This window comes from Takifugu flavidus, chromosome 1 (genome assembly GCF_003711565.1).
Source record: "Takifugu flavidus isolate HTHZ2018 chromosome 1, ASM371156v2, whole genome shotgun sequence".
In the NCBI taxonomy this organism is placed as follows: domain Eukaryota; kingdom Metazoa; phylum Chordata; class Actinopteri; order Tetraodontiformes; family Tetraodontidae; genus Takifugu; species Takifugu flavidus.
In genome coordinates, this window is record NC_079520.1 from 14,555,185 (window position 1) to 14,573,576 (window position 18,392).

The 18,392-nt window shown below is 40.6% G+C and overlaps 3 protein-coding genes across 3 annotated transcripts; 2 read left to right on the plus strand and 1 right to left on the minus strand.

The window, feature by feature from the left end:
• Positions 1 to 223: 223 nt before the first annotated feature.
• Positions 224 to 7,051, plus strand: coq10b (coenzyme Q10B). Its single transcript, XM_057041877.1, has 5 exons — positions 224 to 384; positions 2,883 to 3,047; positions 3,412 to 3,604; positions 4,994 to 5,095; positions 5,352 to 7,051. The coding sequence occupies exons 1-5, from the start codon at positions 290 to 292 to the stop codon at positions 5,517 to 5,519; spliced, it is 723 nt and encodes a 240-aa protein (XP_056897857.1). The 5' UTR covers positions 224 to 289; the 3' UTR covers positions 5,520 to 7,051.
• A 1,706-nt stretch (positions 7,052 to 8,757) lies between these two features.
• Positions 8,758 to 14,533, minus strand: hspd1 (heat shock 60 protein 1). Its single transcript, XM_057041855.1, has 11 exons — positions 14,376 to 14,533; positions 13,009 to 13,182; positions 12,541 to 12,876; positions 12,362 to 12,457; positions 11,649 to 11,742; positions 11,328 to 11,496; positions 11,121 to 11,220; positions 10,803 to 11,048; positions 10,497 to 10,671; positions 9,953 to 10,131; positions 8,758 to 9,677 (listed from the first exon to the last, which is right to left on the minus strand). Exons 2-11 carry the CDS (start codon positions 13,180 to 13,182, stop codon positions 9,519 to 9,521), a joined length of 1,728 nt encoding a protein of 575 aa, XP_056897835.1. The 5' UTR covers positions 14,376 to 14,533; the 3' UTR covers positions 8,758 to 9,518.
• A 392-nt stretch (positions 14,534 to 14,925) lies between these two features.
• hspe1 (heat shock 10 protein 1) lies at positions 14,926 to 17,014 on the plus strand. Its single transcript, XM_057041903.1, has 4 exons — positions 14,926 to 15,112; positions 16,409 to 16,564; positions 16,646 to 16,735; positions 16,824 to 17,014. Exons 1-4 carry the CDS (start codon positions 14,984 to 14,986, stop codon positions 16,872 to 16,874), a joined length of 426 nt encoding a protein of 141 aa, XP_056897883.1. The 5' UTR covers positions 14,926 to 14,983; the 3' UTR covers positions 16,875 to 17,014.
• Positions 17,015 to 18,392: the final 1,378 nt, after the last annotated feature.

The following is an 18,392-nucleotide window of genomic DNA, read 5'->3' on the forward strand; positions in this document are numbered from 1 at the left end:
AATATAGCGTATGTTGTCCTGAGAACAGACCTTAAATATGCTTTCTCAGTGAAACCTGAGACAACATCCCGTGACACTCCTGCGCGTGCATGTTGGTGCGCGTGCAAGAGACTGACGTCAGGACGTTATTTTGACGAACGGGCGGATTGACCAATGAAACGTCTCCATGGACACCATCTGTCCAATAGTGGGGCGTTATTGGGCGATTGACGTGACGTCAGGAGGCCGGATATAGCCGCGTCTGCCCATGTCCGTCCGCCCGAACGAAGAAATTGGTCAATAAACCACCATGGCGAGAGGTGGATGGCGACTTCGACAAGTGGCTGATTGCATGAAAAGGTTCGGTTGTTCAGCCAGAGACGTCCAGAGCAGCAGCACCGTCAGGTACAACTTTACCTTAATTTTCGTCAATTACTCTGCATTTGCTGACAAACACGTCACTTGTCAAGGAAGCAGCGACAGCGGCGTTTTATAGTCCCGGTAAGAAAACGCGTTTTAACCCTATTTAAGTTATTTTTGTGTTGCCTCTCATGTCGCAATAGACTGCCATTACCCTGCTGCAGTTCAACACCGTTCTATTGTTTCCGAGTAGCATTCTAAAATACCTAGAACTGAAACTTGAGCAAGACATATGCTGACTACACGGTTTAGTAAAAGTTATTTGCACGGATACTTCTAGAATATACCTTAAAAAAGTTAAATGATGAGACATTAATGGTCGGTAAAATTAAGTGTATAGGGTTCTGATAATGGACAGTGCAAATAACTTAACAGTTATTAAATAAATGGGCAATCTTGCCATGATATCATGTAGGAGTAGTAAGAAAGCAGGGTATAAAAGATATCCTTTGTTTCTTCTCTTCACATAAGAGGGTCTTCTGTCTCTCCTCTCCCTTTTAAGAGAACACTTGGCATAGTGAGGTTATCACCATGCACTAGTGATCTCTAGAAATTTGCTGGGATTGACTTCAACCTTTTAAACACCTGCATAAAAAAATGTACTAAGGCATCACATATTCTGAAGCAGCCCTATAGACTTTTACCAAAGTCAAATATTTACTCTTTATTAACGTATATTTCATTTCAGATCATTCGTGTGGCACCAGGCCACATCACGTCAGAGGCATAATGTGTGTGGCCAACAGCTACTTCGTCAGACAAAATAGTTTTGCAATTATATCAAGTAATATGTGGAAAATCTAAAATGAGGAGTGAAGGAAAATGGGCTAGCAAACTAACTCTTAATAAAAGATGTTTTATGCTCAATAGCTGCCACACATCAGTCTGATATACTGTCTCCCTGCGGCTGAAGAAAGCTTGGTATCACGTACAAAAATCAGATTAATCACAAGGTAACTGTGAATGAAGCCTGATTAATCAATTTAAAACGGTGCCTGATGCATTCCAGTTTTATCTAATCATTGTTTGTTTGGGTTAGCATTAGGATTTAATTATTCAAAGCAATTTTAAACCTGGTTAATCACAGTATGATGAAAAGAGAAAGAGAAAATGACAACAAAAGGAAAACCAAGGATGAAAGCAACAGACTATTGGTAGACATATTCTCCTCAGATTGTACTGATTTGCCCTCATTTGGAACTACTTTCAGAGACTAGCTGCCCATTTTTAGTTTTAAAATCAACCTGACCCTTGATTTGGAGTGTTTTGAGTTTGATGAAGAGTGGTTATGTTTGTTCTTTATAAGTGCAGCTAGTTGTGGTTCTTGTGGGGTTTTTAAGGGGTGAATATTTGGTCTGTTTCCCTTCCCTGTGTTAACCCATACATCCAGATGATTAGTTATTTTTGGGAGTTACAAGATCTGTAGTCCTTTTGATTTAGGAATTCTTTGACTTTATGTAACTTGCTATTGATTTTGATGTTTTTGATTTAACGTAATTTATACATGATTTCCAACATAATTTATATTTGTTCTGTTATTCCCAGAAATCTGATGTCACATACTTCGTTGTTTATCCTGGTTTTCTTGTTTGAGTTTATTATTTGCTTCCCAAATATTATAAGTTAAGATTCGCTTATATTTGGTGTTTACCAAATCAAAGCAGCTCTACAGCTTCTGCAGTTCATTCCTCAGTGTATCCAAGAGTTGTTCCAAGTTGTCCCCACAACAGAGCACGTTTGTGTCATCTGCAAGCAAAGTTGTTTTCCGGGTTTTGGAAACGTCATAAATATTGTTTATGTACAAAATAAGCACCAATGGTCTCAACACTTAGCCTTGGAGAACTCCACATTAAGTTTTTAATAGTGATGATTTGGTATTTATCTGTACATGTTGGCATCTATTACGTTGGTAACTGATTATCCAAAAAAGTGTTTGTCCTCTGATTCCATAGTCTTGTTAAATTAAAAAAAAATGTGATCAATGGTATTAAACCTTTTTTAGGGCTAAAAATATCCCTACAGAGTATTCATTATTTCCTATTCCAGTTATCTTTTCCACAGCATCATTTAGTGCATATAAAGAGATCCTTTTTCTTCTGAATCCATATTGTTAATCACAAAGTATGTTAATTATTACATATTTATCCCCAGTCTTCTATGACTTTTCATTTTACATGGAAAAACATCAGTTTTTGGGGTTTTTTTAGTAATTGTTTACATGTAATTTGTTTTACAACACGGTCATTTATTTTTTTCACCAATGACATTTCAATGTCATCCCAGTCAGTGGAGTTTTTGCACTTAAATCCTTTCCCACGGCAATAAATTAGTTTCATCCATTACCTTTAAAAGCATGGATTGTTTTTACATTCATATTATTTGCATTTACAGCTACATTCCTTTGTTTACCAGGATTTTACCAGCATTTTGGATACATTTTACAGTGCTGATGCATGTCACAGTTGTCTGTTCAAACTGTGCAGATATCCTGCCATCAGGCACCTGTCTTCATGTGGTATCCTCGTGACTCGCACGCCCCCCCTGCTTGGCGCCGCCGTTCCAGGGCAGTTTGTGCCCTCCAATGGTTTCTTCAACCTGGCTGATTCTTTCTCCAAGAGGAAAGAATATTCAGAGAGGCGCATCATTGGGTAAGTTCTGTTTTTTGTTTCTAACTTGTGTGGTTTACAGCACAGTTCTTTTCCTGCCCGACCAATCGCAATCAAACGGTGACTGGTGACAGACATGGATGATGACAGACCTTAAACTTTATGTAGCTCTCGGTGGTGGTCTATTAATAAATGACAACCTCTAGAGCGGCTTGTGTAAATAGATAATGCCATTACAGTGAGGAAGTTATGTAACTGCACAGTGCAGTAAATAAAGCTCCCGCTGTTGCACACTGGCTTCCCAGCTCCAGCTTTCAAAGTTATGTCACACCAGCTGATGTGACCGGACTGACATGCAGATCTGCACACATGCCTAGAACTGTTCTTAGAACTCTCCTTTTTCCAGGTATTCCATGCAGGAGATCTATGAAGTGGTAGCTGGAGTGGAGAATTACCGCCTCTTTGTCCCCTGGTGTAAGAAGTCTGATGTGGTGTTCAAGCGTGCTGGTTTCTGTAAGGCCAAGCTAGCCGTGGGGTTCCCCCCAATGATGGAGACTTACACCTCACTCGTTACAACGGTGCGCCCACATCTGGTCAAGGTGAGGAACTACCATCAGTCACACCTTTGGTGATGTGTGTTAGGCAGAAACATTTAGTGTGTATTTCTGGATTTCTTCTCAGATATTTGGCACAACAAGGTGACTTAAAAATAGCTTATTTTGGCAAAAAATTTCATAAAATCTGAAAGGTTGGAATACAGATTTCTTTTTTGTGTGTGTGTGTATGTATGTTATGTATGTAAAAAATAAATAAATCATTTTGAATCAATAACTTTTCCCTACTAGAGCATCTAATCAACTCAATTTCAGCTGATCATTACTCAAATTCCTTTTTGTTCGTTATGCTTATTCCTTGAAAAAGAAAAGGCTCCAATGAGTCTACTCCCTTTATATGGTATGCAATGGCATTGACAGTAATATGGGCCAAACTAGGGAGTATTGTGCACAGTTTAGTAGTCCAAGCCTGTCAAACAGGTTCAAACTGGAGTCATAGCCCAATATTGGATATCAGTTTGTTTGGAAATGGTGTTGTTTCTGGCAGCCATTTTAGATTTAGTCTTGGTGTTTTGGACTGAAATGGTTCTTAGTTTTAGTTCAGTTTTTCTCATTTTTATATCTGATAGTTTTAGTCCAGTTTTGATCATTTCTTTGTGAAACCAACAAAAAAAGAAGCTATTAGTCTCTTTACAAATTAATTTGGGTCAATAAGTATTGGCCGTTGGGCAGAAAAAGCCAAGTGCATTCTTACTTCTGCAATTGTGGCTTTATTTACCGGTATAAGGCTTCTCTTAAGTGCAATGAACATACACATGCCCAAAATATGAGCAATGGAAGAGGAACACATATGCTCAACTGGTCTGAAATGCTACAGTTTCCTCCATGGTTCAGTCATTTCACTCAATTATGGGTCCATATGACAACACACCTGCACGGCCATAAATCCTGCATGTTTTACGGGTGTAGTAACAAACACATAAGCTAGTGCATTAAGGGTGGTTTGGCCTGAAGTTAGCGGCCCATTTTCACCAGGACTATATTACTATAAGCTTACTGTGAAAATGATCAGGAGTCAATTGTCAAGTAACATTGTTTGTATGTGACATGTTAAAACATATCAGTGGGGCACGAGTGACTGCAGGGGAGTTGTGCTAAATGTGTACTGCACGCCACAGGTGGCAGCAGCAGCCTTGCAGATAATTTCAGGTTTTACTTGAAATATTACAAGCACAATACACACAAATGTTGTGGATTTATTGTTTTCGTCATGAAAAAGGGGGCTTTAATGACATAAATTTGTCATCGTTGATGAAAACAACCCTGCTTGGAAATTAAAAGTACCTACCCAAAAATGGGCTGAATCTAGTAATGTTTAGTTTAATGTTTTGTAATCGTGAAATGTAGAATCTGAGTACGAATGTTCCTACACAGGCGTCTTGTTCAGAGGCGAAACTGTTCAACCACTTGGAGACAGTTTGGCGTTTCAGCCCCGGCATCCCTGGCTACCCTCGTACCTGTACAGTGGATTTTTCTGTAAGTATACGGCTAATGTTGTAAACCTCTGAAATTTCAGCTCTGTTAATCTCAAACAGCGTTTTCCTCCTAAAAAGGTTGGGTTTAGCATAAGTTGCATGCAAGGTTCAGTAAGATGTTCCTCACGCACTGACAACTACGTTGATGTGACATACTTTGCTAACTGCAGTGCACCCCTGAAATATGTCTGGAAGAATTTATCCTGCCGCTTCATGTTTTTGGCTGTGGAGGAACCAACTTCTTTCTTTCTCCTCAGATCTCTTTCGAGTTTCGTTCCCTCCTGCACTCTCAGCTCGCTCATGTCTTCTTCGATGAGGTGGTGAAACAGATGGTTTCAGCATTTGAGCATCGTGCTGCCAAAGTTCACGGTGCAGAGACGCCCATCCCTCGCGAGCTGATGTTCCACGAAGTCCACCATACGTAGCATCTGCCCTAAAGGCTGATGGTCAAGGTGATTTCACTGACATCTGTGGAGTCTCTCGCACAACAGCGACCGAGCTTTTATCCCAGAACCATGTTATTTAAAACCTGTGTGGAGCCCCGTTTTATTTTCATATGGCTGCTTTGTGCGGCATGAGCTTCCACATCAGCACACTTCTTTTATCAACCTGTCCGAGTGATCAATGTGAAAGGGGGCTCAGAGGTTATAGATGTATTTCTGTGACCTCAGTCGGTGTCAGCCATCAGCGTGTCAGGCCTCCGGAACGTTGAGCGGCACTCAGTATTTTGCCTTGCAGGTTAATACAAGCAGTTGGCATCTTTAGAAACTAGATTTACACGCTGCTGACAGAATTTTTACGATGCTGAGGATAAATCCCATACAATAATTCAGATTTCTGAAAAACAACTAAGAATTAGTGTCATGTTGGAAAAAAGTTTCCCTCAAGTATTTGCCAGTGTACCATGATCCAGTGTTGTTGCAGTGTTTGTGCCATCCCAGCACTGATCTAGATGGCATGAGAATGAACAGATCTGATGTAATGAGGACTTTAAGATAAATATGTGAATTTATGCTAATGTACCCTGTAATAGCGGGCTGTTTCACCACTATTCATAAGCTAGTACCATATATTACAGTAAATGAATGACGCTTCTCATATGTACTGAAAACAGGAACAATTCATTGTCTCTGTTAATTGTATTTTCCTTTCTTTTGTTCATAATGCAGCTATGTTGGACCTGCGAGTCAATCGCAAGCTGTAATGTGCAATATTAGCAGCAAAAACACATATTTCTGTTACACACATTAAAGGTATATACCCCACATATACCCGTTGATAGAATAAGGGCCAAAAGTGGCCGACCAGGCAGACTTCAGGTCACACTTTTGTTGGTCCTGTCGGTCACATCATGTGCCTTTTGGCCTACAGGCAGCATATTTATATTTATATGAAAACATTGCAATAGTTTTATCATATTTATTATATGGTGAATGTGTAAATATTGTTTTGATGTCAGAACAAGCCATGTACTGTGTAAAGGCCTCATCACATTAACCACCCAGTCACACCAAAGGGAGTCCTGTGCAGTAGCGACCATGGTATTAAATTTGCACCTAAAGAATCCCCACCCAGTGTCCCAAAACCAGACAACAGTGCTGGCTGACAGACAGATCCTTTCCCACGTCCAGGTGTCTGATCCTTTGACCATGAAAAGATGGAGTGAATGTGAATCCAAACATATCGACGCCCCCTGGTGGTGGGTGGTAGCATAACACCTGTCCCCTTCAGAGTCAACTCGTGCCCAAACCAAAGTCATCAGGAAAATATTGGAACTATTTTTCTTTCATCACCCAAATTACTTATTTTTAGATCATTGAGAGTCAAGAATTGTCTTTATACATTGGTTTTAAAGAAAAATGTGTGTCTGCGTGTAAGTGTGTGTTTCCAAAAGATGAACTGCATGATTTCTGAACAATTTTTCTTAATAAATAAAGCTGAGGTGCTCTTTTGGGAATTGTGATGTATTTCTTTCACACGCCACAGAATAAATATGTCAGCCCAGGTCAACTGACGGTAGTGGGGGTGTTTGCAAGAATAGACCTGCTGCTGGTATGAAGAGCAGTCAGTCAGCTGCCAGAGAGAAACATTTGATGAGATCACCTTGGTTGTCCCTGAAGCAAAGATCGTTAACTGGCTAAAGAAAGATAAAGAGCTATGTCATTAAGAGGTCGTCTTCTAATGGAGTGTGATAACTTTTCATTTGAACTTGTTCGGAAAAATAAAAGTGAAAGTGAAAATGAACTAGACGAGTGGTGGCAGCTCAGTCTGTTGGGGTTTGGGCTGAGAAGCAGAGGGTTCTCGGTCCAACCCCAGTGCAGACAAAGGTATCAAACCCAGAAATACTTGTGTAGGGCCCTGCAATGAACTGGCAAATCATCCAGGGGTGGAACCTGCCCTCATCAATATTGGCACCCTCACCATGACCCCAAAAAGGATAAAGGTCAAGAAGATGAGAGGTTAAGAGAAACAAATTGTTTCTGCAAGTTGATCTACAAAACCTCAAAAAACCTTTGGGGATAAAGAAGAAGTCTGAAAGGGGCCCCTCTCCCTGGGACAGATGGATGTGCAGCAGACACCTACAGAGAACATCAACGCGACATCATCAATATTTGTTATCACATTGCAACTCTTCCTCCCTGTATTAGGTCAAACTAAACTGTTCATATTTGTGAACTGATATTTAAGCTCTTCAGACTGTTCCAGAGTTTTACCCCAGCAACTGATATAAAGAGCATTTTCTTAGCTCTGTGAAATCGAGATTTATAGTTTGGTTTCCCCCTTAAGTTATAGCCTCCATCCCTTTCCTGAAACATTCTGTATGTTGTATGCTAGCAGGCTGTTTCTTGGTTTATATTGTTGATTGGAGCTTAAGTACTTTTGTCTAAATAATGGATGGGTGCGTGTCACTGTTATCTCAAACCTCTATACAATAGATCAAATATGGTCATGTTAGTGCTCAGTCCAGGATGTGGAGTCACCTGCAATTCAGAAATTACAAATCTTGTTTCTGGTGAACACCTTAAAGACTGGAAGGCGGTCACTCGAGTCATTTATCAGTAGTAATGTAATAATTAGTGTAGCATTTTTGGTGGGTGTTTAATGAGACTGTTAATGACTCCAAGACTAGGAGGAACATTGAGTGGCCTGTCATACATCCCTCTCAGTGGGTGTGTGGTACTGACAGTTCATATTGACATTACTGATATTTCAATGTTTTTATATATCGGAATAATTTTCTGCTTCAGAACTACAAGATCAGATAAATATCACTACACTGAAGTTTTAGCAGATAATATGGGATAATCCACAATTGATTTGGTTTATAGTGAAGCACATTGGAATTCCACAGAAATACTATTGATACACAGAACTGAGGACTAATTTCTGAGGTCCTTAGAATATCTTGACTGATCATTTAGTAATTCCAGAATAATGGACAGTCCTGCCACAACATAAGGACCCATGGATGAGTGTGTGTCTGCATCACTGAAAAACCAGCTGTGAGCCAGTTGTTCCTTTGAGCTTTTATTTCTTGTCCATAACAATTATTGTCCATTGGTTGTTTGTCCACATCAGATCTGAAGCTTCAACCCACTTCCTTCATTAAAGTTTAAACATGCATATTCCATGCGAACTGTAATTAAAAAGGAGACGTGTCAGAACAGTTGAAGTCATTTAATAAAAACTCAGCATCGATGTCTACATCATACAAAAAAAGTCAAAAAAACCAAAATCTCTTGGGGAATGATAGCCTGACCTCCGTAAACCATGATGAACCTCTTGATGATGCGCGATGACCCGTCACATGTGAAGAACTACAGCCGATCAGATCAGGAATCCCTCCACTGCTTTTAAGTGTCAGAACTATCAAAGTACACTTGCAGGTGAAATCAGAGTTACATTGTACGTCAGAGAGAGGCTCATGAGGAGATCTTGGACAGATGTTGGACAGCACACGTATACATCGTTACCACTGGACCAGAACTGGAGGAGCTTGTTGACCTTCCAACCACATTTGATAGAGAAGCATGACGATGCTGCACATTAGTAAACGATCAGGTACCCGGCTGGACTCATGCCGATACTCCTCATACAACACAAGCCCGGTTAAAGATGTAGTCACAGAAAATACTGGAGTTCTGCAGCCACCGGTTTAATTAAATCGACAGAACTTCGACCTCAAGATCACCATTGAGAAACGGTTGACAAGATTACAGAAAGCGAGATGAGCAGATGGACTTCTGATTCTTCGTTGCCAGTTTAATCACAGCCGGACCAAAGACCAACAAAACCAAAGCAGTGGGTGAGTAGCTGCATCTCCAACATGCTGGTCACCATTGGTCAGTCTGGACAGAGTCTTTGATGGACTGTTTTCTTCTCAGCGCACTGCTGATAAGTCTGTACAAATTAAGAGGTTCAGCTTAGAATCCCATGCCACCTCCCATGCCGCCCATTCCACCCATGCCTCCCATTCCTCCTGGCATCTCCTTCTCTTCCTTGGGGATCTCTGTAACTACGGCCTCAGCGGTGGAGAGCAGCGATGCCACTCCTGCAGCATCCAACAGTGCAGTCCTCACCACCTGACAACAAAAAATGGGACGTTCATCCACAAAAATCGGATATTTCTCCCCACCAAATGGCTTTGTTTCTTGACCATTTCCACTAATATTGTAGCCTGGACTATAATGTATTAAGTCTTCAAATGACCAAAAATCCTAATGTCTGTGATTAGATTCTTCTGTACTTAACGTTTCCCACAGAGTTTAACAGCTTTGCATGACTTAATAGAAATAACTTATAAATCTGTACATTGCTGCCAGTTTTAGTATCTGCTCAAGCAAAATAAGGAACACACCTTGGTGGGGTCAATGATGCCCTTCTCTACCATGTTGACATACTCTCCATTCATGGCATCATAGCCAATTTCTGATGGTCCCTGCAGGATCTTCTCCACCACTAGTGAGCCCTCCATGCCGGCATTCTTAGCAATGGTCATGGCGGGGATGCGGAGCGCCCGTTTGATGATCTCCACACCTGAGGGAGAATTCATCTATTGAACCAGTTCAAGCTGGGAAACTCTGGATGCATCATGGAAGCAGATCAAAAATGAGCTGCTTTGAGCTGAATCTGAGCAATTCAGCATTTGTGGAGAATCATACATGTAAAACTCAAGATAGAGACTGTGTCAAATCTATGGTTAAACACCTAAAAATTGATTGAAAACTATAACTGTTGACATAAACGTCTCCCGGAGACTACAAACAGAGTCTCACCAGCTTTAAAGTTGATCATTAAGCTCCTGTATTGAATCGTTTTTGTAAAAACAAAATGCTATCAGCAACGGCCAACATACCCTGAGACCACTGCAGTCGAAATAATATGCTGCACTGTGTACTCACCGATCTTCTGGTCTTCATTGGCAGTTTGCATCTTTTCGAGGCAGGGAATGCAGCGCAGCAGGGCACAGCCCCCGCCGGGCACAATCCCCTCCTCCACAGCTGCCCGGGTGGCGTTGAGGGCGTCTGTAACACGGTCCTTCTTCTCATTCACCTCTACGTCGCTTGTTCCACCGATCTAAACATTGAGGAGCATGTTTACTGCCCCGTTTATTAACTTACCACTAAATATTGCAGACATCACTTTCTCAGTTCCATTAATTTGCAACCATAGCCACAAACCACCACCAACGTCCCTCTGAGACACACCTTGAGTACTGCCACACCATCAGACAGCTTCGCCAGCCTCTCATTCAGTTTTTCCTTCTCATAGTCACTGGTGGTCGACTCCAGCTGCTCTGCAATTTCCGCCGCCCGTTTCTCGATGTCTGCCGGGCTGCCTCCTCCCTTAAGCAGCAAGGTGTCATCTTTGGTAATCTGCACCTCGCCCACTTTGCCAAAGTCGTGTGCTTGGATGTCTTCGAGAGCCAGACCCAGTGTTTCGTCTCCAAACACCTGAAGGGAGGGACACGTTTAGACCTCACGGCGTGTGAAGGTTTGGAATGAGTTCATTTTAAGTGGACATACAGTGCCGCCAGTGGCGATGGCCATATCCCGCAGTTGATTCTTCCTGTTGTCGCCAAAGCCGGGTGCTTTAACAGCAACCACTTGAAGTCCAACCTTCAGTCTGAAATTGAGATACTTTTAGATTTCATCATTGTCTCTGCCAGCATCTACAGAGTATTGTGATCTGTCATCTTTAGATGTAGAATCTATAAAACAAGGAGGGAGCACCTGTTGAGGACCAGGGTGCTGAGGGCCTCTCCGTCCACATCCTCAGCCACAATCACCAGGGGTTTGCGGTGTTGGTTGGCAATTTCCAGGGCCGGCACAATGGTTTGCACACTGGAGATCTTCTTCTCACAAAGCAGTATATAGGCATCCTGGAATTCACATTTCTGGCCTAAAATAGATCATTTAAGGAGCATTAAAGTTTGCACAAGATGATTTTTGCAATAAGCATTTGGTTTTATTAGGGCTTATTCAGCATACTTGGTCCTAATAAAACCGTCTACTACCTCCAAAACTCAGCAACAGACCTATGAGCACATTTACCTTTAGCGGTGTTGATGAAGTATGGGGAGATATAACCACGGTCAAACTTCATGCCCTCAATGATCTCCAGCTCATCATGCAGAGTTTTCCCATCCTGACATGAAAAGCATGTTAAATTTAGTCATGAATGTTACACATTTGGAGGGTCTGCAAAACACATTGCCAAAATCAGCTCTTTATTTCCTCTGTGCTTTTTTTTTTTCTCTTTCTTTTTTAAAATGTCATCTGTGCTATATTTACCTTTCAAACATTAACATGACAGTTTGCTAAAATGTCATTAAGTTGCGCACCGCCCTGACTGTAACTACAGAGATAAATGCCTTCTGGCTGTGTTAGGAGCCCCGGGGCTGAACTGGGTCCTGAGACGACTCTGCTTCTCTGCATATAGGTTGAACAAGCCATTGTCCATGGGACAGTTTGACTTTAACCCTCTGCTCTATGAGAGCTCTCAGGATGTTCTGGTGATTTGGGTTTAACCAAGATTACTGTAGGGTTTAATGTAGAGATGACTTTTGACTCTCAGACACACACACACACACACACACTTTTATGGACATCACTTAGGGTATTCTACTAAAATAATGGACGTACTTCTACAACAATGTTGCTGTATACGCCTCAAGTCATTAGTTCACATATTGATGTGAGCTTTTTATCCCTTTAAGTACTAATGAAAAGTATCTCAATGTTCAGCCATGTGAATAAAAGCATACCTTAACAGTGATGACTCCTTTGCGGCCAACTTTCTTCATAGCATTTGAGATGATACTGCCAATCTCCACATCGCCATTGGCTGAGATTGTAGCCACCTTAAGATACCACAAAGGCACTTCAGTACAAGTCCTTTAAACATCATCGCCCATAAGAATCATTCAGGTTTAATTATGCTTACCTGTGCAATCTCCTCAGGGGTCGTCACTGGTTTTGATAATTTTTTCAGTTCTTGAATCACGGTATCTACAGCCATCATGACACCTCGGCGGATCTCAACGGGGTTGGCACCTTTGCTGATGGTGTCAAAGCCTTCTTTGGCAACAGCTCTAGCCAACACAGTGGCAGTGGTGGTGCCATCCCCAGCCTCCTCATTAGTATTGTTGGCCACATCCTGTACCAGCTTTGCACCAATATTCTTGTATTTGTCCTTCAATTCAATGCTTTTGGCCACTGTCACACCATCCTTTGTGACTTTAGGGCTGCCCCAGCTCTGTTCAATGATGACAGTGCGACCCTGGAACACAGAAAGAACAACAGTTAAATGGTATGCAGGTTTACCTTAAACGTATTAGTATTTGGTTCAAAAAGCCATATTTAAAACTTTCAACTTTCAGTCGCACACAAATAATAAATAAAAAAAATAAACCTTGGGCCCCATTGTAACAGCCACTGCATCAGCCAGAAGGTCAACTCCCTGCAGCATGAGTGCACGAGCGTCAGCACCAAACTTGACATCTTTAGCGTAGGCTCTGGTGAGGTGAGGAGCCAGGGCCCGGCACACAGGCCTCACCTGCTTCATCACTGTTGGTAGACGAAACATCTAAAAAGGAAAAAATTACAATACATACATTTATCGATGGTGATCGTGCAAGTTTTGTTGCAATATATGACATATTGGAAATAAATGTTGCAAGTTTCGTCATTTAACCAGCACCAGAGGGAATAGATTGTGCCCCTGCCCCTAGTGGCCATTGAGGGCATTAAGACCACAGAGGTAAGTCAGGGAAGACAACGACTCCAGAAATATTTCAACATTTCAGCAGCTGAAGAATGGAAAACTATAACCCAAAATAGATGTCACATAACTGCTTTGCTTCCCAAATATGGTAAGAGCTACTTTAATCCACTGATGCATTTGTCAGAGGGCAGTGTGATCATATATTTTAAAGGGATGTGTACCCTACGAGAATCACGTGACATTTGACCAACGGCGAAAGACTACATTGTTTTTTGGGGTCCTTGTCCTTGCACGTGTCTACAGGTGTAGAACAAAGGCATTTCATTCAAATCCCTTTGCAGATTAATGGACACTACTGCGCTCTATAACAGGTTATTTTGGGTTTTTTTAAAAAAAAAAGATAAATACCAGGATGATCACGATTTATTCTGGGGACTAACTCGTGCTGAAAAAACCAAAGGAAAAAAAGGGTGACTTTGTGCTTTAACTACAGCTTGGTTAGGCGTTTTTATATATTAAAACCATCCGTCCTAATCTCGGCAATCAATTACACAAATATATCGTGATATTTTCGTGACCGGGTTATGAAATATACTGCTAACCAGTTCCTCGTCACCCCACGTGGACTCCTCAGGTCGTGCGTCACAAGGTCAAAACTGCATGAAGCATGTGCGGAAGTGCTTCCCCATCCAGATCCTGAACCAATCATCCACCACATTGCCAGTCCCCCCCTGTTCATTAAAACGCTCTGCAGCGGCCGTACGTTCAAAATCATACAATCGGAAAAAGATTACGGGCAGCAGTGGGACTTTCATTAGTCTGAAACGAGACAAGGCCTTTCTGACTACTGGCCAACGTTTCAAGTTTACCGATTATAACGTGACATAGCACATGTCCTTGCAATGAACTTAACCGCATAACTCAAAGTAGCTGAAGCTAATTTGGCTACAAATTTGAGACGAATGACGGTTTTAAGTCTCCAACTAAATACCGTTCTTTAAAAAAACAATAGCTGCAAGTTCACTTTAATGAATTCAAAAATTGTAGGCACTTACTTTGAAGCAAAAGACTTAAAGCAGAATGATTCTTGTCTGCAAGACGGAATGATGTAAAGACAGCGTGCGGTGGACAGCCGTGCCGTGCAACTGAGAGGAGGGGACAGGAGTACGCTGCGCTGAACATCCGGGAACTTTACCGGCACACTGTAGGACCCGTATGGCAGAACCCCGGACTCTGAATATCACAGAACCAGGTCAGATATTGTCAGGATTATTGACATTGTATTTAATACCATTAATCTACGAGGGGCCGTCAAGTTCTACTTTATCCATTGCCATAGCGAGATATATATATACGCACAATATAAGTACAATCACGTCACATGTTCACTACATTTTATGGTGTAATGCTCGTTCCCGGGTTATCAGTTCTAGAAATTTCCCTTGTGCCATTGGAGGAGAATTTAAAGGTCAAAGTTGACATTGTGTAATATTGCGCAGTCCTTAAATAGCATAGAAATAACCACCGCTGTGTTTAGAATTGATTTACAACAACATAAACATTGAGTTTCTTGAAATTGTATAATAGATGGTGTTTTATTGTTTCTTTGTCTTATGGCTCTATATGTTCGGACAGCCGGTCAACGCTAAAGCAGACATTGCGCATGCGTGTAGTCCTTCTGGACGTTTCTCTCACGTGGAGTGAATTTCTCCCAGTGAGTCTAATTGATGCTTCCGCAGACACAGGGGTGCAGGTCCACGTTGTCTCCCAGACCCATCATTTTCTCATAATGGTAAGAAATACGCGTCTCTACAATGCCATCCGTAGTTCGTTAGCTCTTAAGAAAAATCCGTGTGCCAATAGTCCTGTAGTTTGTATGCCGTAGCTAATAATATATTTGGAAAACTAGCATCGATCTGCAAGGTCAAATGAATGAAAGGATACATTTACTTTAACGCAGGGGGTTCGGTTCGGTATTAACAGCTTCGAAAACAGTCTTTGGATTCAGTCCGGCATGTTAGTTAACCGACATCAATGTGCAAATGAGTTTCCACTGCAAAGTGCTACATGTGGGACCAGACAGCTTGATTATATGTTCAATGCAGTGACATAGGATTGTAGCAGTTCACAGACAGTGCTTTAGTTTAATATAGATATATATATACATTTTAAAAATAGGACTTGTTACTGTCATTGCAATAAATGCCCTTGATCAGTGAACACTGGGAATTACACGCGCGTTCAAGTCACTTCCGGCTTCCGCTACGTCAGATCGGACCTCACGACCTCACCACGACACATTGTCCCTAGTTTTTTATTTAAGCAAAGGTTAAATGGAAACATTTTCTAATATAAAACAATAGGGGAGACTGCCTTACATTAACTTTGGAATTTGTAGTGATTAAATCAACATTCAAACCTTTTTTCAGCCAAGAAACAAATTGTGTTAAATCTGCAAAAATTGCTTTATTCATATTATTATGATTTTTATTCTACAGACTGAGGAATGTTGACAACCATAATTAACTTTTGTAAGGAATGAATACAATTTGTTTATACGAGAATCAAATTTGTAACTACACCATTATCCATTTGTTGTAAAATGTTCCAATGAAACATTTGAATTAAGGATGCACCTTTAGTTGTAAATTTTCATCCAAGAAAGAAAAAAACAAAGATGTGTTAACATTTCTGTGCAGTTTTGGCAGCTCTACAAGGGAGCCAGAGAGAAAATTCTGGCAAACTTTGGGGGGGGGTTATCTTAGTGTTTCTCTTTGGGCTCAAGGCTGTATTTGTGTTTCTGTTAACTAATACCCTAAGGTTGGTGTTTGCTCAAAGTATTTTATGCAAAGTCTTTGTTTTCTTGCCCTTGAGTTAAAATTTAAGCAAGGGGCCCCTCCCCTTGGCCTGAATGCCATTATTCAGTGGGACGTGTCCTTCGGCACCTCCCTCTCTTTCATGAGTCACAAGGTCACAGTGTGTAGCCGTCAAAGTCAATACTGGCATCTTGGATCATGGACCAAAAGTTTTATGAAATTTAGAAAGTAACTGATGTTTTATTTTAAAGAATATCCTTTGTTTGTTACAGGCCTTCAGAAAATTCTTACCTCTGTTTGACCGTGTGCTGGTAGAGCGCTTGACTGCAGAGACGGTTACAAAGGGTGGCATCATGCTGCCAGAAAAGTCCCAGGGGAAGGTACTGCAGGCCACTGTGGTGGCTATCGGGCCAGGCTCCCTCAACCAGGTGATGTACCTATTGTAATCAAAAAAAAAATTTTTTTTTTGTGAGGAACATGTGGTTTTATACTTGTATGGTATTTGGCAGAAAGGAGACGTACACCCAGTCAGTGTGAAGGTTGGAGAGAAAGTCCTCTTACCAGAGTATGGTGGAACTAAAGTTGTTCTTGATGACAAGGTGCAGATGACTTTTTAAAAAAAATAAAATTGACATATTTCAAAAGTTTGTTGTATCCTGTAGTAATCACTACATTTGTCTTCTGCAGGACTATTTCCTGTTTCGTGATGGGGATATCCTTGGCAAATACGTCGAATAAGGATTTTTCTTTTGTTTTACAATCATCCAGAGACAAAGTCAGTGTGAAGTTTAACATGTTATTCCTTTTTTCATGCTCTTACATTGTAAATAATTCTCATCGCATTTTGTTAAAATAAAGTTAAACCCTTGGTGATCGTCTTGGTTTTATCGTATGTTCTTATACTCTTTAATACATTGAAATACAAGGTAAACGGATGAATCATTAAGTAGGTTTTGTTGTTTGCTTTTGTTTTAAAAGGGATTAACAAAGCTTGTTTGAAAATTAAAATTTTAGGGAAATTTTATTCTGTGAGAAAGTAAATGTAATTTGTTAGGAATATTAGATAATATTTTGATCGTATATCCAAATTTTTGTTGACATCTTTTGCACGAGAACGATTAGAAGTATCGATTAAAGTTAAAATATTTTACAATTGAAATCAGTTCTCATTTATCAAAGCAGTTCTCAGATGTAGGAATAATGAAACTGATGAAGTCAAACGTTTGAGCACCTACACCACAAAAAAACAAAAATCTCCAAATCCACATGAAGTTGATCTAAAATGGTTGGAATATTGAACATGATTGCTTGGCAGAGGATCTCTTTGTTTTTGTGCATTTTGCATTTGACCATATTAATATTATGGATATTGGAGTAATCATGTTTGGTTTGATGTAGTTCACATGAACAAAACTCATTGGAAGAAGTCTTTATAACGAGTGCCTATCTGAAAGCTATGAGAATCTTTGAAATGATATCATGGAATGTAGCAGGGGGGCATAATGTTATTATAAGATCTGAATACTGTATATCTGAATTTGGAAAAAGGCTGCTATTACCTTCATACAGGAATCACCCTTGAATAAATACCAACAGGCGAAAGTGATGAGAATCAGATGTCCTAGGACCTAGGACATCTGATTCTCATCACTCCCTCCTACAGCCAGCAGGAGTCTTCATTCTTATATAAGAAAACATGGATTTTTGTTGCCTTTTTTTTTTAGAAAAGAGATAATAGAACCACCATTGTAAACTATTACAATAAGACCGAGTCGTTATGAGGGGGATTTTGTACAGGAATCCAGCTAATTTTAAACAGACTGATTTCTCCTGAGTGGAATTAAGTGAGTGTTGCAAAAAATAATCAAAAACAACATTGAAACCGATTAATCCAAGTCAGGCAAGCCAAGGGCCATCAATCACAGCAGACTGGAGAAAAAAGATTAATAAAGCCGACTGCAAAATTTGTTGCGAGCCATATGAGAAATGGTGAAAGAATGATGTCACACACACAGAATCCCTCTGGTGAAACTGAAATCATCATCCTGTCTGTGAAGATGATCATATTTGAAGATTCAAGGATGAATTTCACTGATTACAGATGTGCTGCATGGCATGCACGCCATCTTCTTGTCCCCCATTAGTTTCATGTTACCAGAATCTTTTAAATGAGTAAACAAAGAGGTTAATGTTTTCATCATTGTGATTGTGAATATAATATTTATACAGGATGTCTTGCACATCTATAAGCCCCCT